The sequence below is a fragment of the Bactrocera neohumeralis genome, chromosome 4, assembly GCF_024586455.1.
Source record: "Bactrocera neohumeralis isolate Rockhampton chromosome 4, APGP_CSIRO_Bneo_wtdbg2-racon-allhic-juicebox.fasta_v2, whole genome shotgun sequence".
Taxonomy (NCBI): domain Eukaryota; kingdom Metazoa; phylum Arthropoda; class Insecta; order Diptera; family Tephritidae; genus Bactrocera; species Bactrocera neohumeralis.
Genome location: NC_065921.1, coordinates 18126947 through 18152023, shown reverse-complemented (window position 1 = coordinate 18152023; position 25077 = coordinate 18126947). Strand labels below are relative to the sequence as shown.

At 38.2% G+C, this 25077-nt stretch overlaps 1 protein-coding gene across 3 annotated transcripts in view; it reads left to right on the top strand.

Annotated features, from left to right (window-relative positions):
* Positions 1 to 24838, top strand: part of LOC126756794 (pneumococcal serine-rich repeat protein) — a 185110-nt gene extending 160272 nt beyond the window's left edge. For all 3 annotated transcript variants that reach the window (XM_050470177.1, XM_050470179.1, XM_050470178.1), the window contains 5 exons: positions 14441 to 15902; positions 15969 to 16089; positions 16165 to 21134; positions 21199 to 21425; positions 21501 to 24838. In XM_050470177.1, the coding sequence (XP_050326134.1) occupies positions 14441 to 15902; positions 15969 to 16089; positions 16165 to 21134; positions 21199 to 21425; positions 21501 to 23881 (9161 nt within the window). In that variant the 3' untranslated portion in view covers positions 23882 to 24838. The remainder of the gene's footprint in view (positions 1 to 14440; positions 15903 to 15968; positions 16090 to 16164; positions 21135 to 21198; positions 21426 to 21500) is intronic.
* Positions 24839 to 25077: the final 239 nt, after the last annotated feature.

Sequence of the window (25077 nt, the reverse complement as noted above, 5' to 3'; positions counted from 1 at the left end):
GAACACACACATACTTATGTACATACATATATGTATGTATGTAGGTATATATGTAAGCAGGTATGCACATTTTGATGTGGCGATGACGTACCTGCGAAGGTAGCTAAACGCTTTTGTCATTTCAATTGTTCGAAGTGCCAACTACAACAACAACAATGCAAACATTTTCGCACACACTGACATATAAACACTCAAATATACATACAGACATGAATGCGCTTATATTTAGCGTCAATAATAATGTCGTTGACGACGACATCTAATTGCCGCACCTTTTTTGCAACGCGAAATAAAGCAAAAACAAAAATAACAGCAAAACGGTGGCTTAAATCGCATGACTGCCGACGTTTATTTATATTTGAAGTTTTGTTATGTCTGTTATGGGTGTATTTGTTGCTTTTTAACTGTCACTGCTGTTATTTTTATTTTACAATCATCAGCGTACTGAGTGTGAAGTTATTATTGCTGTTATTACAGCTTCATTGAGGCGGTATTGGCATATCATATTTTTTTATTACTCATATTGTTTGCTCAATTTGAGGAAAATGTGTCACTTAATAATAAGAAATTAAAAATAAATATTTTTTTTAAGTAATTTAGCTAAGGAATAAGAGCTGAATTGTAAACCAAAGCACTTAGTAACAATTTAGCATAGTTTTCTTCAAAAGCAAAGCAATTCACTTAGCTGAATTCCATCTTTTGCTGTTTAATTAAGGCATACGAGCTGATATTGGCATATCATATTTTTATTACTCATATTGTTTGCCTAATTTGAGAAAAATGTGTCACCTAATAATAAAAAATTAGAAATATATATAATTTAGCTAGGGAAGAGGCGCTGAATTGTAACCCAAAGCTCTGAGTAACAAGGTAGCATAATTTTCTTAAAAGGCAATGCAATTCAGCTGAGCTGAATTCTAACTTATACATTTTAATTAAGTTATAAGAGCTGAATTGTGACCAATAGCTCTGCCCACCAACTTAGCATAATTTTGTTTTAAGACAATACAATTCAGTTGTGTTGGGCTCATCATTTTACAATTTGGCTAGGAAATAAGAGCTGAATTTAAACCAAAAACTCTTGTTGCTTGTAAAATCTTAATAACTGTTATTAGCAGATAATTTTTCCTTTAAGATAACACAATTCCGCTGAGCTGAATTCTTCATTTTACAATTCAGCACATTTTTGTTTTTAATATTTTGTATTGCTAATACTTTTAAAAGTAATAACGTAAGTACACAACTATATATGACAATGTAGGATGAGAAATTTTTGAACATATTCAATAAATTACTCTTAATTATATTATTGTATTGTACCACAACTCTATAGTATAGCAAACGTTTGCCTAACTACTGATATTGATTTGTTATTTCCCAGGTTATATGTAGTATGAAAATAATTGCATATTAAAACAAAAAAAGGAACTAATTGCTGAATTGCAAACTAAACATATCAGTACCATTTAAATTACTTTTACGCAAATTTTATTCATAAAATATGCAATTCAGGGCATTATTAATGTTGACAGTTAACTCATCACCAATTATTTACACATTCTTTTTGTTTGATACTACTAAAAGTTTTATAATCTATCAATAAATCTTAATAACAGTCCACTTAACTCAACGCTTAACTTATACTGAAATGCACGCTCATAAAAAGGCGCTGAATGAAATCAAAAATGTTATTTTCTTTGAAAAAATCTATTAAATTGCAGTAATAAATTATATTTAGCTCAGCTGAATTGTGTTTGAATGCATTCAGCGCATTTTATAACTCGCAAAATTAAATTCATTGACGTAAGAAGCCTACCGTACTATGCGATAACATGAATTGTGCTTAGTCTTAAGTCATAAATGGAGAAAAATAAATATTCCGTTATATTTTGATTGATAACTAAGAACCGAAACAAACAATTTAGCTAATTTCGTTATCGAAAACGTAACTGCAAAGTGTGTATGCATATGTATGAGTTTATTAATTTCGCTGAATTTTCAGAATTCTCGTGTTGACCGAGGAAGTAATACATACAGCTATGAATCTGCATAGATATCAATGTGTGTGTGTATGTGCTTGTACTGCAATCAATATTTTATAATATTTTTTCAATTCTTCACACTTCTCCGAGTTGACATTTGACTCAAACAATCACAGGCATACATATGTATGTATATTGAATTTAAATATATGTAGTTGTTTTTTTTACTTTCATATATTTTTATGTACGTTTAAATATGTTTGCCTCTGTAGCCATGCGCTTTGACTCGCTATTATCACATTCAGCGTCATTAAGCGCGCTTCAATATATTTTTTTGCCTCTGAATCGCTAAAATATGCGCGCCATAGTCAATTTGTCGCCCGACAGAAACAGTTGCACACATATTAATACAAACAAGTGCAATCAGACACACACACACATACTTATGCTCATCAACACAGAACTATTGTTGTAATTGGAGTACGAGTATATGCGCTGCCGTTGTTGTTCATTTAAATTAGTGTCAGCACATTGTTTTATAATTTTTTGACGCCTCTCCTGATATTTTGCTCACAATCGCATTTACATTCCTTCAATGGTTTGTTTGTTTGTTGCATTACTTGTGTACTGTTGTGTTCATATTTGCTGTCATTTAAGTGATAATTTCATTTTCACGCGTACCTTTGTACTTTGCTCAGCGCCAACGGGCGCTACAAAGACGAACAGTAAACTGTAAATATTTGTTTTTCACTTACATTAAGCATTGAAAATCAAATAGCGTATGTTTGTAATATACTTATTTTGAGATGATGCAGTTTACTACGTGTTAGGCGTCTTTATGAACGTGTTATACGTTCGTATAGAAGTTAGAAAAGTTTAGAGTTTAAGGTTACTGCTTATTAAAGGTATTCAGTTAAGCTGGTTCTTGTATTGAGTTATTCCGCGCAGTTATATTATTGCTAGCACAAATTCTTAGTACAACTAAAATGATTTTTATGGAGTTTTAGTCAACGCAATGACATAAACAAAATATTTCTTGAAGTAATTTGTGAAATTGTTAAAACTTTGCGTATTCAGCTCAGCTGAATTAGTTTGTAGCTACTGTAAATAAATGCCTGCTTTATAATATAATATTTCTTGCAGTAATTTGCGAAATTGTTAAAACTTTGCATATTCAGCTCAGCTGAATTCGTTTGTAGCTACTGTGAATAAATGTCTGCTTCGACTTTACAACAATAAAGTCACAACCAGCTCTGCTGAATGCAGTTTTTAGCTATTCAGCGCACTTTAAACTTTCGTAATTTTTTTTTTAATAAATTATATGAAATTTGAGGCAATATTTGCAAAATCTTTGCTATTCAGCGCAATGACACATTGAAATTGTATAAGAATAAATGCTAAAAATTACTATATACAACCACACTAGAAAAAAATTAATTTGTATTAAAAATTTCAAACATGCTTCCTCAGAAATATTTAAAAATCTAATCACTTAACGAACTAGACGCCACAATATGCTAATTGAATCAGACAAGTGAAGCAAAAATGCTTAATTACAGCATATGGGTGCGAAACTATAACATTTGCTGAATGCTAAGCAGTTACGCAAGACAGAAACGAGAACAAAACAATAAATACGCTATAACAACACGTATGTACATACATACATATGTCTGTTTTTACTTTTGTATTCGAGAAAAAGTTCAAACAGAAAACGGAATAAAAATTTATTCACGGCAAAAGGAGATACTGCAAAACTTTTTCTTTATTTCATAGAATATAAGATTTTTTTAAATATGATAAAAGTAAATGTTAGCTAAATATGTACCAGAGATATTTTTCTTATTTGTTTTACCTATAGCAGTGAGATTATCTCTCTCTGTAATAAAAAAGATGCCCGTCATTTTAACAAAAGTTTCTATTGTAGAAAGCGATTAACTCTGTTTAAATCGAAAACGTCTACGATTTAAAAAACTCTGCATATTTGACAAACAATACTTCACTGTTTATATACAAACTTTCATTGCGAGTGAAAGCTCACTAAACTACACTTTCGAGTGAAAGCTCTAATCCCAAAAGCTTTAAGCTTTTTGGCAAGCCACTAGTATACTACCTAAACTCATATAAAGAACTATAACTCTGCATAAATTTCTTTCACTCACTTCATAATTAACATAAAAAATAAAATTATGCGTAATATAAGAAAAATTTCAAATTGAAAATTCTAATAAAAACCATTGTGCCGTTAGCTTTAAAAAGAAAATTCTAAAAATACTTTTAAATCGAGCAAAAAATAGAGCGATTTGCAAACATACACACAAGCGCATCAATACTCAATTCAACAAATTCACCGCACAATTCTTAATAAATTATTTTTCTCAAAACTACGCACATCGAACACCACCGACCATACAAATGAACACTAGCAATAAGCGCGATGCTGCCATAGCATGCTTACGTACAGACGTACTTAAAAGTATTTATACACATTAATGTAGTCAGTTCAACGGCTCCAACAATTCAGCAACTTGTCTGCAAGCGCCATTGGACGTCAATCAACAGCTGGCCTCTGCTGCTCTTTCCTCAAACCACACGCAGCTTCCGTTCGATTGCTTGCCACTGCTGGCCGGTCCCGCCTCCTTCGTGGACATAAGACTACAAGTGCTGTGGTTTATAAACATTGTTTTCGACTTCTTTCATTGTTTATATGCTCACAATGAATGCGTGGCTACTTTAGTTTAAAAGTACTAGTTGCCAGCGCGCTACTGTTGTTCACTTGACAGTTGTTTGTGAGTGCGAAATGTTGTGGAAGCTTTTGGCATTTAATTGTCTTTGAGCTGTTGGTGGTTTGTAGACTTTACATAATTGTAATTACTTAGATTACGCTGATATTTACGGAGCTTTTGTGAAAAGTGGAAAGCTTTTGAAGCAGTATACTTCAGGTCGACGCTGAAAGCTTTTAACGTCATTTTTTATACATTGTTGTTGCTAAAAAAAGTTGACATGTGAAAGCTTTTCTATCTACCTAATTCATTTCAGCAGCTGTTCTAAAAGCTCGTTATTTTATAAAAAAACACAATGTCTGGTAACAATAATTTTTAATCTTTTAAAAATTAAAAAGTGAAAGCTCGCAATGCAAATATTTTATATCTATGTTTATATTAAGAGCTTTCACTTATTTCATTGTAATATGTTTACTTTTATTTACTCTCAATCTAGTGGTGAAAGCTTCAATTGAAAGTTTTAGACAGATGTATACATATACTTAAAGTATGCTGATATTTACAGTAGCTTTTGAATAAAGTTAAAAGCTTTAAAGGCAGAAGCCATTAAAAACTTTTTGGTCGGCGTTAAAAGCTTTTAGCTGAAATTTGGAAGCTTTTGTTCACAGTCAATTTCATTAGTTTATGTTATTGGTTGTTATTTTATAAAAAAAAATAAATAAAGTTAGGTCAAAATAAGAGCTTAAGATATTCAAAAAACTATAAACTGTTTATTTATAAAGCTTTTCCTTATTTTATTGTAATACATTTACTTTCAATTACTCCCATTCGAGCAGTTAAAGATTTAAATGAAAGCTTTATACAGCTGGATGCTTTCACCAAAGCCTCTCAAGTCTGAAAATTTTCAATCGGTTATTCAAAAATTCAAAATGATTATTAAATGGATTAATAGTTGCATAAAGCTTTCACCACACTGCGAAAAAAAAAATTATTTAAATTTAACTGTAAAAATAACGTTAAAATATTTGAGAAAACGACGAAAGCTTCCAAGGTCAAGGACTCTCGTACATAACTGTTCATATAATTAGTTTTTACGCCAAGATAAATACTTTCTCAATTATCTGAGCGAACTTCAAAATTATCCGATCACAAAGCAACTTTGCAATAAATACTGATATTGAAAATTTCATAAAAATCCCTAAATACTGATTGATTAATATTATCAGCAATGCACTTAAATACACAAACTTTACTTTTGTGTTCAATTTTTATCTTCAACTGAGTCACACACGCCAACCGATGATCAATTAAAGCAAAATATTAAGATGCCGCATAAAGTAACCACACCACTTCGCCATGCTTAGATAATAAATAACAAATTGTTGGTATTTCCAACCTATTTACGCCTTATCACAACTTTCATTTATTCGAAATTCGCTATCAAACCAACGAAAATAAGTTGCGGTCATAAAAAAGGTAGATAAAAAATCGCCAAGCAAAAAAAAATATGACAGTGCCGAGCCGGCGTATCATTAATAACGCTAATCTACATTACGTATACGCACGGGCGCACCACTTGTTTGTCCAGAGAAAGCTACACACACACACAGGTGTACACAATTTTTAACGCACACATGCACAACCTCTTTAGCACACATCCACAAATTTTCTAACACACATACATATACTCCACTGCTCGGCCCACCTCTCATAATCTCTTCCATACACGTGCACACATGTTTCATGCTCTTTGTGGCTGGCGTTTGTTCAGCCATTCGCACACTTGTTGCCGCCGGCCATTATCGCATGTACGAGTTCGTGGCTAGGGGCGTTAGAGGGAAGCGCTGGCATGTGAAGTGGCAAATTGCGTGTGTTTGCTATCTGAGCAAACAATAAAATATGTGTAAACACAAAAATATTTGTTTGTATGTATGATTACTTACAAAATGAATTTGCAAAATTTGAGGCGAGTAATCAAAAGAACAAACACACTTGTCGTTTAGCTAAACAAATTAGAGCAAAGTGAAGCGAATTTGAAAAGATAATGTTAAATGTGAAATATTTCGTGATAAATGCAAAGCAACAACAAGTCTAGCTGCTTTAATTACTATCAGAATAATAAAATTTAATAAAACATGCCAAAGCGAGTGATAAAAGTAAGCGAAGCGTATTTAGTTACGGTGGCATTAAGCAGTGAACAAGTCAAAGAGTGAGTGAATAAGTGAGTGAGTGAGCAAGCTAGCGAGTAATCTTATGAGACAGCCTTTTTATTCAACTTACTTTTACTGTTATCACAACTGGCGTATACAATTCATCACACCATAGTCATGAAACTAAGAATTGCCTGTACTTTCTGTAAGTGTTCTTTGTTTTTGTTGGCGTGGCTGCTGAAACCGACAGTTGCGGTTGCCAGTCTGATAGTCTGTTGCTGGCTAAATGAGTCAGTGTGTTAGCAAGTTAGTATGTTTTGCTTGGTGTTGTGGAAATCGATCGCGTTAAAGGCGAGACAGTACAGAGTAAATAGTATCATTGCTGGTTCAGACTAACTGTGACTTTATATAAATATTTACATGATTTGCAAATAAAATAATAATTTCAAATTACTTCAAGACTTATTCAGCTTTAAACAAATCAGGTAAAATGTATACAAGCCTGACTCGCCATGTAAAATGCCTTTTAAAGTACAAAACATAATTATTACAGTTAACAGTGTTATTCAGCACTTAAAAAAGAGGCATATTTTTAAATTACATCCATTTAGATTTTAATACAGCTTAACAAAAATACTGCTGAATAGCTGAAAACTAAACCAAACTTTGCTGAATTATATTGAGAATGCGATAAAATCACATCGTCTCAAAAATTCGTAAAAAATAATAATTCAGCTTAACAAAACATAATTATTACAGCTAACATTGTTTTTAAACACATCGAAAAGAAGCAGATTTTTAAAGAAAATTGTTAAAAATTTTAATTCAGCTTAATAAAAACACTGCTGAATAGTCAAAACCACACTAACTTTGATGAATATCATTGAGAATGAGATAAAATCAAATCGTCTCAAAAATTTTGTTTTGAATTTTTTGCTGCTGAGAGGCAAAGAACTTAATTCAGCGCATTCGAGATAAATTAATAAAAAAATGATGAAAGTGTATATATTCGAAATTATAACGTTTTTGATTTAATTATATATCTAGCTGCAGGCGAATTTATTAAACGAAAACAATTTGGAAACTTTATTTTATAGACAAAAATATTTGTTATTTCATTCACCTTTAAAAAAATACCACTGAATAGCTGAAAACTTTACTACACTAGCTGAATGCAATTGCGAATGAGGTAGAAACAAATTAATTAAAAAGTTCTGAATAAAAAATGCTGCTGAATAGCAGAGAACTTGATTCAGCGCTACCGAATCAAATATAAAACATTTTTGATTAGAACGTATACTTAATTTTTGGTCTAATTTGGTAATTAATCACTTTGGATACCAAAGTTTAATGACAAAAATATTACTTATTGGCTAACAACTGCATTTAGCTAAACTTACAGTCACAAAACGTAAACTTTTTACCCTTATTTTGTTTCTAAAGTAAGATCTGCTGAAAATGTTCTCAGATAACACATATAGTATATTTCAAATTTGTAAGCTCACTACAAAATTATATTCAGCGGCGCCAAAAACCCCGCAACTTGCTTTAAATCCCTTAAAATGTGGTATATTTAAAATTCAACCCAGTTTCTAGTCAGCTGAATAGCACATTAAACTTAAGATTTTGCTGTAGATTGCTTACAAAATATTTTTTACCGTTATTATGTTTCTAAAGATATACTGAAAAATGTTCTCAGAAAATACTCATATGATATTTAAATTTTATAAGCTCAACACAAAATTGTATTCAGCGGCGCTAAAAACACCGCAATTCGCTTCATAATCCCTTAAAGTGTCGTATATTTATAATTCAGCTCAGTTTCAAAGCATGGAAGCCAGCTGAATAGCACACAAAACTTAAGATTTTGCTGTAGATTGCGTTTTACAAATATTTAATATGAACTTTATACAAGTATATGTATGTTTACATGTATATAATATGGGCATATAGTATGTAAATTAAGCTTTTAATTGCATACAATATAATTTTGAATTATCTAACATGTTTGCTCTTATGCCAAACGTCCGCCTCAGTTGCAATGTTTTTTAAGTACTTGCTTATCAATTTAGTAGAAACATATGTATGTGGATTGTATTCTGATATTTACTTGCTGCATTTTGTAGCTTATCAGCACATATTGCCATTCAGCACTTCGGTAGGCCCCCAATGTGTCTTAATAAACATTCACTTAAATCTTGTGACACTACGTGACTTTTATACATATATCTGTATTGTCGGTAAAAAAGGTCTCATGGGGTTTTCGAATCTGAATGGTGGGTAAAATATTTCAATGAAGTATATATTATTTATAAATTCAAAAAAAATATTCAAAATATCGCTTTTTGATTGAAAATGGTATTTTTTAAGCTTTATATACATTTCTTTTGTTTTTTATTGAAGCGCTGAAAAAATAATCATTTCTTCTGCTGCCAATATACAATTTCATAATCAGTTTCATGTTTTTTTATTTGTTGTTGTTTTTGTTCTTATTTTTATTATTTTATTTTCATTTTGCGTACGCAGGTCTTTATGCTTCTGTTTTTTGTTTTCTTCGCTGCCTCGTCAATCACTTGACTTCTTCTGACGTCAGTGGCCATATTATCAGTAACAGTAAAGCAATTAAATGACTCGCAAGACGTTTGCTTTATTTTATTATTACTTGTTTTTGTTGTTTTCCTTTACTACACAGTTTTTATGCACATATTGTGCTACTTGAGTTGCAATCACTTGTTGCTTTAATTATTATATGGCTATAAAGTTTTCGTGTGTTTGACAACTAAGTGCAATTTTTAACATTACAATTGTGAAATACATATATGTATATTTATCTACTTGCTTTAAATATATATATATATACATATGTATACGTGTATTTGTATAGAAATTTATTCCGAAGTACGGACATAAGTGATTATTTCCACAATCCAACTGTCTAGTTCACATTCGATACATAAAAAAGCAACAATAAAAGTTAGAAATAATTAAGCACTTATCTGATCACTCAGCGGATTGCTCATGCTGACGAGAATATTGTTCAGTTTTTGGTAGCAATTCACTATTTTTATAAAGAAGCTTTTGACGTAGAGCCATGAAGCACTGAAGCAAATATATGTACATACATACATATATAACAAATGTATGCCTAACCGAAAATTTAACCGAAAAAATCAATTTTTTTCATATTTAATAACGAAAAAAATATCAAAAAGCCTTACAATTTTATAAATAATAAATATATTTCATAAATTTAAGTGATAGAGTTAGCAAAAACTTCTATTTTAACAAAAAATTCCCGCAGCAACTCTGAATAATTAGCGCTTCTTGCTAAAAGCCTTACGCCTAAACCTAACCTCAATTTAATCTCAAAAAAAAAAAGCGCACACGCCCACCTCATCTTTTAATAAACTTGCAATGACAATAAAAATACTTTAAAAGACACACATATTTGGTATAAATAAATAAATATAAATACACCTGATTTCTTACTTTTGTGCGACGCCGAGGCGCGTTCGTTCATAAATCAAGCGCCAACATACTTGTATGTTGAGTATGTGAAATTCCCCAAAACCGAAAGAAAAACACCTTAAATGCCATAAAAATATTTAAATGACAGCTATTACTTAATATAACACGCATGTGTGTGTATATATGTATATGTGAAAATATTTGTCCATATGTATTGTATATTTTTTATACTCTGTAACCAAGCAAACAATTAATTAGCACTCGGTTGGTAGTACGCAGTTGAAGTGTGTGTTATATAACTCAGAATGTTTGGAGTGTTAGGAATTTTTAAATGGAAAGAATTTTTATTTGTAAACTTAGCTTTTCTTAAGTAAGCAAATGCGATTTATAAATTATTTTGAAGTAAAGCTTAAAAACTTTTGAAGCTAGAAAGCTTTTCATAACATTTTCTCAATCGTTAAAAGTGAAAGCTTCTAGGATCGGTAGTGATACATGTGTTGAATAAAACTTAAAAACTTTTGAAGCTAGAAAGCTTTTAATTACATTTTGTCTATAGTTTAAAGTTAAAGCTTCTAGGATCGATATGTGTAGAGTAAAGTATAATGGCTTCTAATTCCAAAGGTTTTTCATTTCAATCAAAATGAAAGCTTTGAGCATGATATTTATCCTGAGTAAAGTTTAAAAGCTTCTAATTTCGAAAGCTTTTCATTATTTATTGTTGAAACTTAGCAGTCAAATCTTTTATGTTGGATATTGCTAACTATATTCTGTTAAGTTTAAAAGCTTTTAATTTCGAAGACTTTTCATTACTTATTATCGAAACTTAACAGTCAAGGCTTTAATGTTGGGTATTTCTGCCTATATTTTGTTAAGTAAAGTTTAAAAGCTTTTAATTTCAAAAGCTCTTCATTATATGCTGTTGAAAGTCAAAGTAAAAGCATGACTTACTATGTTTACTATATGTGTTGAGTAAAGTTTAAAAGCTTTTAATTCCGAAAGCTTTTCATTATTTACTGTCGAAATTTAGCAGTCAACGCTTTTATGTCGGGTATTGTTAGATAAAACGTATAAAGTGAAAGCTCTTAAGATCGGTATTGCTATATATGATGTTATCGCTAAAAAAAGATATAGTTGAAATGTGAAAGCTTTTAGCACAGGAAAACTCATCTGCTATTTGCTAAAGCTGCTTATTTCGTAAAAAAAATCAAGTGAAAATAATAGCTTTTTATAATTCTAAAAAAAATATTGTTATGAAAATATGTATGTATATAAATGGAGAGTTTTTATTTATCTACATACATATATACTTTTTTAGCCATATTAGTATTAGTGAAAGCTTAGAATGAAAGCTTTAATATGAATTAATATGGAATATGAAAAAAATTCAAATAAACGCAAAGCATGCATAAGTGACGCTTTCATAATAACAAAAAAATAACGGTGAATTTAAAAGTGAAAGCTTTGAATATAAACTTTTATATAATATAAAAAATATTTTGCATGAAATAAAAGCAAAAGTGACACTTACCTTTAAAAAAATGTTGGTGAAGAAACAGGAGACAGGCTGAAAATATAGAAAAAATAAATTAATTAATGAATTTTTTCAAGTCTTGATATTCAAATGTTTAAACAATTTGAAAATTGATTTAGCCAAAGACCCAACCAAGAAAATGGGAAGCTAAAATATATCGATTTTTATTGATAGAGTAATAAAAAATTAAAATCCAACATATAAAAATGTTCATTCCATTCTTAGAATTAGCTTAGTAACTGCAGAAAGATTCAAAGTTGTAGGAGAAAGTAGTTTTTGATCAATTTTTTACCGATTTTGATCGATTTTATATCGGAAAAGAAAATTCAAAAACATAGAAATGATGGCCACATTATTCAAATAAGCAAAGTAACTGTGAAAACCTGCAACATATATTGGCAAAAATTGATTTCTGAAAACCTTTTTTTATCGTGAAACATTTTTCTCACACAAATTAATATAATAAAAGCAAAGAATTTTACAATTTGCTATGTCAATATATAAGCAAATATATTTATAACAGACAACAAAAAATCCAAAGCAACAACAAAAATTGCTAAACAAATAAACTTTGCGTTATGAACGTGAGTGAAGCACATTGTTTCATCATCCCAATAGAAACATAACGAAACAAAAAAAATATTTCCAACCAATTAAATTGGCGTTGAGAAAACTTGTTTCAGTGAATTTCCAAATAAGCAGCCAACCGCAGTTACTCATATGCAAATAACATAAATTGCAAAGAGTCGCCGTGACATCGCGTCTACCTTTTTTTTTACCTTAATCAATTACTCATGTCGTTATGATTACATACATATGTATGTACATATGTATTTATATTTAAGTACGTGTTGCACCCTTTATAAGCATAGCTAGTTGGTATGTAGCGTTTTGGATAATTACTACACACAATTCAAGGGAAAATTAACCGCAGACAAAGTGGCTGACTGCCTAGCTACGGCATTATTCACAGTATGCCGACATCAACACCAGCACACATACAAATACATAGATACTTAGCAAGTTCAGAAATGTAAACTTGTAAGCAATTGGCGTGATGTTTAAAAGTTGGAAACTACCTGTGTGATTTATGGTATTAATGACTAACGCACACATGAGCACATTAACACTCACATACATGTTTACTCGTGCCCAAACAAAATGTGAACAATTAAGCATATTCTTTAGTTATTTATGCCAAGCAATGTTTTTGATTATGGTGAAATAACAATAAAAATATAATCTAATCTAATTGATACTATTATTATTATTTTTTTTTGTGTGCATGTTTCTATAATTGAGCCAATGAGCGTTATGCAGTTTTTGCTTTATTAAATTGCGTGTGCTTATCAGTTATGAGTTTTGGCAAAATTGATAAAAAAAAATTTAATTTGGCGAATGCTTATGACAATTATATATGTATGTATTTATTTGAGGAGAACGAAATATGTGGGGCGTCATAAATATATAGCAAAAGCAACAAAGTAAATATTATGAGAAAAATATTAGGAAAAAATACAATATTTTTCGAAAAAAAATTTAAATTTAAAAAAAATGTTGAGATACATTGATGTTGCGAAACAAAAATGTTGAGATACATTAATGTTGCGGATAAAAATGTTGACATTATTTTTGAAATTTTTAAAAATGTTCAGATTTAAAAATGTTGGGATACTTTGATGTTACGAAATAATAATGTTGCGAAACAAAAATTTTGAAATGCTTTTAAGTTGCAAAACCAAGCTTTGGGATACATTAATGTTGCGAAACAAAATTGTTCAAATACATTGATGCTACGAAATAAAAATTTTGACATTATTTTTAAAGTTTACCATAAAATTAGGATTCATTTATGGATGTTACGAAACAATAATGTTGTTAATCAAAAATGTTGGGATACATTGATGTTGCTAAACAAAAAAGTTGACATTCTTTTTGAAATTTTTAAAAATATTGAGATACTATACAAAAATGTTGGGATACATTAATGTTACGAAACAAAAATATTGCGATACGTTGATGTTGCGAAACACAAATGTTGAGATACAATTGCTGTTGCGAAACAAATATTTTGACAAATTTTTTGAAATTTTTAAAAATGTTCAGATTTAAAAATGTTGGGTTACTTTGATGTTGCGAAACAATAATGTTGCAAAACAAAAATTGATGTTGAAAGACCAAAATTTTGAAAAACAAAAATGTTGAGATACATTGATGTTGCGTAACAAAAATGTTAAGATACATTGATGATCCGAAATAAAATTTTGACATTTTTTAAATTTACAAAAAAGGTAGGATACATTGATGGTTGTTATGAAACAATAATGATGCGAATCAAAAATGTTGAGATACATTGCTGTTACGAAACAAAAATGTTGAGATACATTGATGTTGTGAATCCAAAGAGATTTAAGAATTTTTAGATGCAAACTTCAAACTCTTCTCTTGGCATATACTACATGTAATGAAATACATATGCATTTGATATATACCATTTAAAAAAAAAAATCTTTTATAAAAATATTATTTATTACAAATTCTTTGTGAACTCATATTAACTCTATCTCTCTGCTTCACTCTTTACAGATGATCCCGGCGGCACAACGCAATCACGCCAAACGCAACAGCAACAACAAAACCTTAGCAACAGCAATATGGAAGCTGCCACAACAACAACTACAACAACAAAACACTATAATAAAACAACAAAATTACAAAACAATCATCATCGTGCCACAGAACGACGCGGCACATATCGCACGCAAGGCGGCGAAGCGCAAGCAAATGCCAGCGATAACGTCAAAGTGCCAAAGCAGACAGCCAAGCAGGCAAAGGCGGCAGCAGCAGCTGCACAACGCGCCGCCGCACTGGCTGCTTACACGACAACGGAGACAGTAGTCAGCGGCAGCACTGGCAAGGCAACGGCTGGCGGTGCCAAAGATCCACTTGCGATTGGCAACGAGGCAGCGGTGGTCATACAAGGCAATAACAAGTCGGCACGCGCCAGGGAAGCTAGAGGAGAGCAAAAGACTGTTGTAAAATCGGAAACAGCCACAACAAATGTTAATAATAACAACAACAACAATACAACCACCGCCACTAGCAGTAGCAGCAGCCACAACAGCAACAACAAACACAGTGATACTAGTAACAGTAGTTTAAGCAAAAATAATTTTACCTTAAGTCAAACTGAGTTGGCGCGCAAAAGTGAAAAATCACAGCAGCAACAACAACAACAACAACAAAATGTCAACAATAGTAGTGATATGACAGCAACAGCTAAAACAGCGGAGGCAACAGCAGGTGCAGCGCCAGTCGCAGCGCCTGCCACCGAGCCGAATACCTGGAATAACGCGCGCTATTTACACAAAAAGTTCAAACGCCTCGCCAGCACCACAGACGTGGACAGCCTGGTGGCGGACAGTCAGAGCGTCAATGCCGCAGGCAGCAGTGCGAGTAGTGAGGCAGGCAGTGAGGCGGCGCCAACGCGCACCACCTCGCTGTCTTCAGCCGCGTCGACTAGTTCAATATCGCCGCCACCGGCCACAACACCCACACCCACAGCGGCGACGAATGCGCAAAGCACAGCGCCAACTACCAACGCCGCTTATGTACAAAGTGCCATTGCCGCGTTGCCATTGACGAATGGACACGCGCACGCGACGTCGGCACCGGCTGTTGCAACAGTGGAACACTCCAATTACAATAACAATACGCATAGTGTTAAGTACAGCGGCGCGTCAGCAAATAGCAATAACCACAGTGAGAGCAATAACAATGATGGCATCAGTGCGGCGCAGCAGCTGGAAGCAGAGCAAATACCGCAAACTTTGTCGCATATTTATGAGAATCAACAGAGTCAGCAGAATAACGGTGGCAATAGCAATGCCAGCACGGGACGCTACGTGTGTCCCTATTGCAATCTGAATTGTACAAAACCGTCGGTGCTGCAGAAGCACATACGCGCGCACACCAACGAACGTCCCTACCCGTGCGACATCTGCGGCATCGCATTCAAAACGAACAGCAATTACTACAAACATTGCCGGTAAGTTGTAGCAGCACACAAAATTTGAGCGAAATATTCAATCGTTTATGCCATTTTTACATGCAGATCGCGTTCGCACGCTGCGCGGAAACGCGGCATTGCGGTGCCTATAAGCGCCGATGATGGGCTCTTCGGCGGCTCCGATCAGGAGGGCGATCCGGAACTGAGCAACAGCAGCTCAGATGTGGTAAGTACAAATATTCATGCTAAAATTCAAACAGCATTCGCTAAATATAATGTCAATGCCTGTTGTCCTTTACAGATAAGTCGCACCGCCTCGCCGCTGGAAGATCTAAGCACCGCATCGTCACCTGTGGTAATGAGCACTACGCCGTCAACAGCCAACACACTTACACCGCAACAACTGCAGCAGCTGCAGCAACAACAACAAAAGCAGACGCAACTACAACAACAACAACAAATTGTTTTGGCATTGCAACATCAGCAGCAGCTGCAGCAAGCCAGCGCCGCGCAATCACCGCATGTCGCGCTGCCATCCACACCCTCACCATCATCGCTTTCGTCAGCGAAAAGCGCCTACTTGCAACAGCCCGCGCAGCAACAACCGCAACAATTACCGCTAGGTTCACCAGCTGCTGGCACATTGCCGCCACCGCAGCCGACGACATCAAATGTCACTACAATTACTGCCGTTACCACGACGTCCAAACAGGCCGCCGCCGCCACCGAGCTTAAACCTTACAAACCGAAATTTCACAATGCGGCGTTTTATGCGACGACCAAGGAAGCAGCGGCAGCAGCCGCCGCCGTCGCAGCTGGCATGCCGCCCGGTCTGTTGCAACCCTTGCCGTTACAACAGTCGCCACACCAGCAACTACCACAAGCGCCACCACATAATATGCCGCCTGCTACACACCTAGCTATGCTGCCGCAAGCGCAAGCGCCACAGCCAGCGCCAACTGCGGCGCATCATCCATCGCTGTCGCCCAGCACACAAGTGAAGCTGAGCAATCACATCAACACACATCAGTTACAGTTGCAGCTGCAGCAGCCACAACAACCGCAAGCGCTACACGTGCTACCGCCGCCGCTCAATGCAGGCATACCACTGCATCACGTGGCGGCCATGTCACCGAAAAGCGCCGGCCCGCGCCCTGACTTGGTGAACGCAGCAGCGGCTGTAGCAGCGGCCAACATGGGTTATCTGCCAGGCACGCGCATGATCTACCCGGGTGGCATTGATTTTCCGCCTGATGCACTGCACATGATGACGGCCGATAAACGTCAAAAACTGCACTTCCAGTACAAGTGGCTGGAGCAAGAGTTGCAACAACACTTTCACAAACTAAGTCAGCAGCAGCAACAGCAGTTACAGCATATGTCGCCCTCACAGTTAGCCGTACATGCACCACCAGCACCAACAACAGTACTAAAACCCACCGCTACATTGCCAGTGCCCGCGCGCGCGACGAGCGCGGCTAATGCCCAACATGCTAGCGCGGCGCCAGCAGCAGGTATGCAGCAAATGACTGCGTCTGCGCCATTGCCTGCAGCGCAACAAACGCCATTACAATATTTCTCCAACACTGGCGGCGGCGGTATGGTAAGCGGCGCCAGCAGTGCCAACAGCAACACCACCGCCTCTATAAGCACCGGTATCTTGCATAGCAACATCTCCAATGCGGCCGCCAGCGGCACGAACAAAGTGGCCGATCTTGTGCAGGAACACATCACAAAGTTGATCTCACAGAATGAGGCAATTGTGGAGAATAAAGCGGTGCTTCTGCAGAAGAAGTATCCGAAGGGTCTAAATCGCTCGCGTAGTTTTACTAATAATGGCGGTGGCAACAGTAGCGGCGCGGCAGCCACCTCGACAGGCAATGCAGGTGGCAGCAATGTCAGTTTGGTCGCCACTACCGCGGTGGGCAGCGATAGCGCCACCAACGCTAGACTAGCGCAAGCGATTGTACAGAAGCAACAACAGCAACAGTTACAACAACAATTGCAGCAGCAGCAACACTATCAACAGCAATTCCAGCAACAGCTAATGGCCGGCTCACAGGCAATGCAAATGCCACCGCCCTCCCAGCAGCAGCAGCAGCAACATATTGCACAGCTGCGTCTCGAGGAGCAACATCAACAGCATCAAATGCAGCTGCAACAACAACAGCAGCAGCAACATCACATGCAACCAAATGGTATTTCGAAGAATCTTATGTCAATGTCCAGCGCGACAAAGTCCAGCGGCATTTCAGCGCCTATGCCACAACACTTGCAAACTTTGCATCCGCAACCCCAACGGCATCCAACCACATCCGCTTACAGACAGCAGCAGCTGTCGACTGTGCCGCCACCAGAAACGCAACGCCCAACACCGTCACCTACAAGCGCACAATCTAGCGGCGCCTTACACAAAGACAACATGAACGCTATGCAGCAGATAAGCGCCGCCGCCAACTCAAATGCGCTGCCATTGAACCTCTCCGCTAAGCCGAAGCCGCGCCAGGAAGAACAAACCGAAACCATTCCAGCAAGCAACTTAGCCAACTCAACGCCAAGCAATACACCGCGCAAGCGTCAGTCTATCGAAAACCAGATGTCCAATTCCAGCAATGATGGTTCCACCAACAGTTCGATGGTTACCGCGCCGCCAACTGCTAGCAGCGGCGCCGCCAATGCCAAACAACCAACAAATGTTTCTATAATTAAGAATTTGCTGCTGAATGCGCGTGGTTTGGCGAAACCAACCGGCGAAGGTGAGGATGCTGTTTACAATTGTCCGCTCTGCTCGAATACCTTCCGCACGGCAGAGGATTTACAGCTGCACAACAGCACTTACTGCCAAGGTGCCACAAGCGCGCCTATCAGTCCAGTATCGTCGCCTTCGTACCTCCACTTCCGCTCGAACTCGATGACATTGAATCTGCCCGAGCTGAAGAACACCATCTTAAGTTCACAAAATCCACTGCCGCTCGCTAAGCTGGCTTGGTATCAGCTACGCACCAAACCGAGTTCGTTGGTTTTAAGTCGACTGAGCGCCTCGCAGGCTGGCAGCTCAAAGGCTACTACAACCACGACTACTTCGGCGACATCCACCGCACCAACTAGTTCAACAAGTAGTAATAGCGTTGCCAACTGTGTTGCTTCACCTAGAAGTACGCCGCCTAATGGTCCGCCTGCCAATTTGACGTTACCCGATCCGAACATTGTACGTTTGATCGATGCACCACTGCCATCACCAGGTCCACTGTTGGGCAAAACACCACTTGTCGATTTTGGTAATACCAGCGAGACGCGTAAGACGTCAGAAGATGTGATTATAACCAAAATGCATGAAGATCGTCAATTCGAGACACATACATCCGCGAAACGCGCTAAACTGGCTTCGGATAGCAACGAGGTATTTTCGCTAAATCAAGCATCTACCAGCAGCGGTTGTGGTGTGATGGCCGCAACGTCAAGCAAGCGCTTGACCATCAATAGCATCAGTGGCGGTGATATACAGCTGCTGCCCAACACCAGTACCAGCGACCTGAGCAAAAAGGAGGAACGCATGCGTCGCTTCACCTCTTCCGGCGGCTGTATTATACCACTTTCGGAGTGCAGTGATGTGGATAAGAGCACAAAAATGATACGTACACCCTTGCTCTCGGGCGGCAGTTTTCAGGAAGTCTCACCCAAACCGAAGGATAAGGAAAACAAAAGTAATATTGCATTGCCCTTTCCGAACAGCAGTGCCTTCACGCCGAAACTAAGCTTGGTCGGTCTTGGTTTACCCACAAATGGGCCGCAGCATTTTCATCAGTTCTCCATCAACCCCATAACAGCATTCAATCCGTTAACGCTGCCACCTTTGCAGAGCATGACCGGTAGTGGTGAGAAAATTATACCACATGTACCCGGTATACCCGGACCAAATAGTCTAACACCCCAACTGCCACCACCGCAACATCTGCAGCTGCCGCAACCGGGACCACAACTGCTAACCGCAGGACGATCGCTCAGTCCGAACCGCAAAAAGACACAAAGCCCGCTGCTGATTGCTAACAGTGCTAGTCCCAAATCTATGACGATGTCGTCGCAGGAAAATCTCAAATCTGCATCACCATTTCGTGGCGCGCAAAATGCACCCAACGAGTTCGAACGTGCGTCAGGCATGCGTGCGGCACGCAATTGGAATCCGCAAGCTGCAACAGGCTCGACAAGCAAGCCAAACAGTTTAGATGTGCCGAAGAAGCCATTTAATTTCACACGCATGGCTGACAATATAAGTCCGCGCAAAGGTGGGAGCGCCAATATGCCAAAAAGCTCGCCGCCAGAAAATGAAGTGCGTCACTTCAATTTCGATCATTTAACTAAGGATGTGGAGACCGGCACCACGACACCGGCAAACTCTGCACTCACACCCCTACATGTTGATATTAACGCCAGCGCTGCGTCTGGCAACAGCAACGGCTCAGAGCCCACCGACGCCGAGAGAAAGAAATCTAAATTTCTGCGACCAACCAGTCTGCCACTCAAACCGGGCACATTCACACCGAAAAGACATCACGGCATCACACCAAATGCCAACACCCTGCCACTTATTTCACCGGAGACACCACGTCAATCCAAATCTTGCGTACAACTCTATCTAAACGGCCATGCTTACACATATTTAGGACTCAAGTGTAGCACGAAAATGTTCTACTGCACCGTTAACTGTCCGCAGGCTTCTTATGTGGCGGGCGCTCAGAAGCTCTCCATGTACAGCGTTTGGAAGGTTTGCGCGGAAAACAATCCACATCCGTTGGGCTTTAAACCGAAGTTGGTGATGTCCTTGTATGACTCACGTCAGAAGAGCTCTACCAGCACTATGGCCGGCATGAATAAGCTGCCCTACACTTTGGTTGTCTCGCAGCAGACCGTTATGACACCGTTCGAGAACAATCAGGGTCAGTATCTGCATCATCAATTGAAGCAAATCTCACTCAACACCAATACTACGGAGAGCGCCGAACAGTTGAAGAAGGTTAGCGCCGGTAGTAGCGGTAGCAGCAGTGGTAGTAGTGGTAGCGCAGATGGCAGTAGCAAGAAAGAGCCATCGGCTAGTCAGATGTTAGTTGGTGGCTATGAATCGCACGAGGACTACACCTATATACGTGGTCGTGGTCGTGGCCGATATGTGTGCTCGGAGTGCGGCATTAGATGTAAAAAGCCTTCGATGCTGAAGAAACATATACGCACCCACACCGATGTGCGTCCATACACTTGCAAGCATTGCAATTTCAGGTAAATCACTCGACATTCAAGTGGTTAATTGAATTTACAAGTCTTACTCTCTTTAAAATTACAGCTTTAAGACAAAAGGCAATCTCACGAAGCACATGCAGTCAAAGACGCATTTCAAGAAATGTCTTGAGCTCGGCATTAACCCTGGACCAATGCCAGCTGATGGTGAATTTCTCGAACCGGAACCAGAGTTCGATCAACAATCGACCACTTCGGCTGGTGGACGCACGTCGTCCATACCAGGCGAATCGGACTCGGACGATTACAGTGATAACGAGTCCGAAAGCAGCGGTAGGCGTAATTATCCATTTTACAAAACTTTTTACTTACAACATACTAATTGGGATTTTCATTATCTTCACTTAGATACGGACGAGTCGAAGTCGCGTCTGCTGGAGCACGAAGCAGCGCGTGGTTTGCTTTCGCTCTCTATGACACCACCCATCGGGCAAAGCATTTCACCACATCCGAAAAGTGAGCCATACCCATATCAGCAGCATGGCGAACGCATAGAATCAGCCGCTATGTCGTTTGTAGGCCAGACAAGCATGGCAACAACAGCAGTCACAACAACCTGTGCGTCAACTGGCAGCACGCATCCCACCGGTATTAAACGTGTCATATCATTCAGTTCACCCAAACCACCGTTCGACTATCAGAAACAAGAGCAATACTACTCCAATCCCGAAGAGTCCAAGCCGAAACCCAATAATAACGCCGCTGCAGCGAGTTATGAAAGTGCACCTATAGATCTCACCAAGCCACGTGCTGCCGTTAGTGTTGCGACCTCGTCTGTAACGGCCAACACAGCTGCAATTCAGCTGAGCAATGCAGCGCTTTCAGAAGAATACAGCGCCAGCACAGCAGTGCCGCTAAGTGGTCCGCCAGTGCAAACACAAGCGCAAATACGTGACGTGATCTTCGGCAATAGCAACAATGAATCGGGTTTTTTGAAAACACTCATCTCAGTGTCGGACAAGGTGCGCAGCTCCACTGAAATGCTTGAGAACTACAAGAACGGCGATGAGCTTTCGCAAGCCTACCAATACCACAAGGCATTCCAATACCATAAAATCAAGCAAATACAAATGAACCAGAGCTTCCCCGACGCCGTCAATGTGAACGCTATCAATCAAAATCTCGCCAGCACAACAAACATGAGTACCGTAAGTGTAGCGGGCGCTGGATCCAACACAGCGCTCACAACAACAGCGAGTGCAAGCAGCGGTGTGCGTATTTCAGAGAGCATAGCCGCGACGGTGTTAACCAACGATACCGCAGATACCACAGACAGTCTACCGAACAAACCCTCAGCCGCCACCTCCAACAAAGTGGAGAGGGAGAAGAGCACAACTGAGTTGCAAGTACCCACAATCGAAGTCATTCCAGCACCAACGGAAGAGTCGAAGAGCGAACAAACAGTGGCTCCAGCAGCAGCAGCAGCAACAGCCGCAAGCAATAATAAAAGTAATGTTTCGAACAGCAATGTCACTAATAACAAAGCATTACCCACAAAGTCCAACGTGCCTGCGGCATGTAAATCATCCGATGAAGGTGAAGATAGTGAATACATTTCCGATCAGGAACAACCAGCAGCAGGTCAAACCGCGAAACGCAGTCGAAACATCAGCAATACAGCAAACAACAACAGTACAGCAAACACAGAGCCGCATAATGCTAAATTACCTGCGGTTGTGGCACAACCGGGAACTACCGATTTCACAGGCGTGCTTTCGGCACCTGGACGTACAGTCGTTGTTGGCGAAGATGGTCTAAAGAAGTCTGGTAATAATGAAATTCAACCCGTCTATCCGCGCGTGCGCATGTCACCCGATGGACGGCCGGTGTGTAAAGTTTGTACTAAAACGTTCCAGACACAAGGCCAATTGTCTTTACATATGAATATACATTACATGGAGCGCAAGTTTCGCTGTGAGCCATGCGGCGTATCTTTCCGCACGCAAGGTCATCTGCAGAAGCATGAACGCGCCGAAGCGCATAAGAACAAAGTCATGATGACGTCCACCTTCGGCGTGCCGACAACCTCCAACCCACGTCCCTTCGAGTGTACCGACTGTAAAATCGCCTTCCGCATACACGGACATCTCGCCAAGCATTTGCGCTCTAAAACACATGTACAAAAATTGGAGTGCCTACAGAAATTGCCATTCGGCACTTATGCCGAGATCGAAAGAGCCGGCATTAGTCTCACCGAGATCGATACCAGCGACTGTGAGAACTCGCTGATCTCGCTGAAAACACTTGCACAAAAACTCATCGAAAAGGATCCGAACAAATTGGGCAGCTACACAACACCTTCGGGCATGAGTGGTGGCAGTGGACTGAGTGGCGCCAGTGGTGGTATGAGCGAATCAGCCGGCATAAATAACAATCACAGCGCGATTGTGTCGCAGGATAGCGCTTCGGAGGACGATTTTAGCGCCGCTACAATTGCAGCGGCCACAGCTATTGCCTCGCTGGACAACGATAGCGCTACGAACACGCCGAAACGCACCAACTCGACCTCGGAAGACGAGGCCATCGCAAGCGGTTTGAATAATAATCTCAAACGCCGTCTGCCCGGCAATTTCAGCAATGGCGAAGAGAGCGACAATCCCACCGAGAGTGCGAGCAGCGAGAAACGTGCGCGTGTCTCCTCACTCTCCAGCATTGGTGCAGCCAGCGCCACCGCTGCGGTCGGTTCGCCCGCATCGATCACCTCATCGAATGCATCATCAAATAACTGACATTATGCCTATGCGCCGTCGAGCGGATGAATGAGGGATGGTTTGCCGCTGGCAATGCCGCAACACAGCGCCGCCACCGCCAGACAGCAGTCGCCAGCAACGCAGCCAATAACCGCACAATGGCAAGCGCCTGCTTTGCAATGCAACAATTTTCACAACGCCACTAACAGCGGCTGGAGCGGTAGTAGTGCTGGTGGTTTGGAACAAAAACAATTTCACCTGCAATTACAATATCAGCCGCACCATGCGGTGGAGACACCGTTTGCCTTTCCCCAGTTGATGCAGAGGAAGTACTAGCGTGTAGTACTTTTGAAGCGGCTAACAAGTGCGTAAGCGCGTGATATGTACATACATACATATATAAAGAGTTTATATTATATATAGAATTTATATTATATAAAGTAGATTTGCGTAAGAGATTATGCTAAGCGTTTAAGTGTAACGGCAGTTGTGCTCAGTTGAAAACTAGTTTTGAAAAGACAAAAAATCCCAAAAAGTCAGCGCATATCCTGTATTACATATCGTATGTAGACAACAGTTATACATAACGGATACACTTACAAAAACACACCGTTTTACAACAATAATTTCTTTTTGTTTTACATAGTAAGCAGCAAATTTGAGGTTATTCCAAACCATGAAACACAAAAACCCGCTAAAATATTGAGAGAAATATTAAATAAAAATAAAAAATAATCGGAATAGAGTATAAAAATCTGCATTTGGGCGCAGCTGTCGTTATATTTTTGCTTGGCATTTTTGCTTGGCTTATGTTTAGTATACAAATATTTATAATAAAAAATAAGCAGGTTGTGCGCTAAAATGAAAGAAAATAAGTTAAAAGGCATACAAACATTGTTTTGAAAATATTTAAAATTTCAAAAATAAAAATTCAAAAAAATGTTAAAAAAAAATTAATTCGAAAATTATTTTTCAACACTACTAAATTTATTTAATTATTATTTTTTTTATATTATTAACTTTAGAAAATAAATGTATTATTTATTTTTTGAAAACAAAAAAAAAGTTTTCAAATTTAGTAAATAATTTTTTTTTAAACAAAAAAACATTTTTTTTCAGTAAATTCTTTAATTTTTTGAAAATAAATTATTATTAATTAATTTTTTTCAGCACCACCAAATTTATTAAAATGTTAATTTAAAAATAAATTAATTTTAAATAAAAAAAACTAAGTT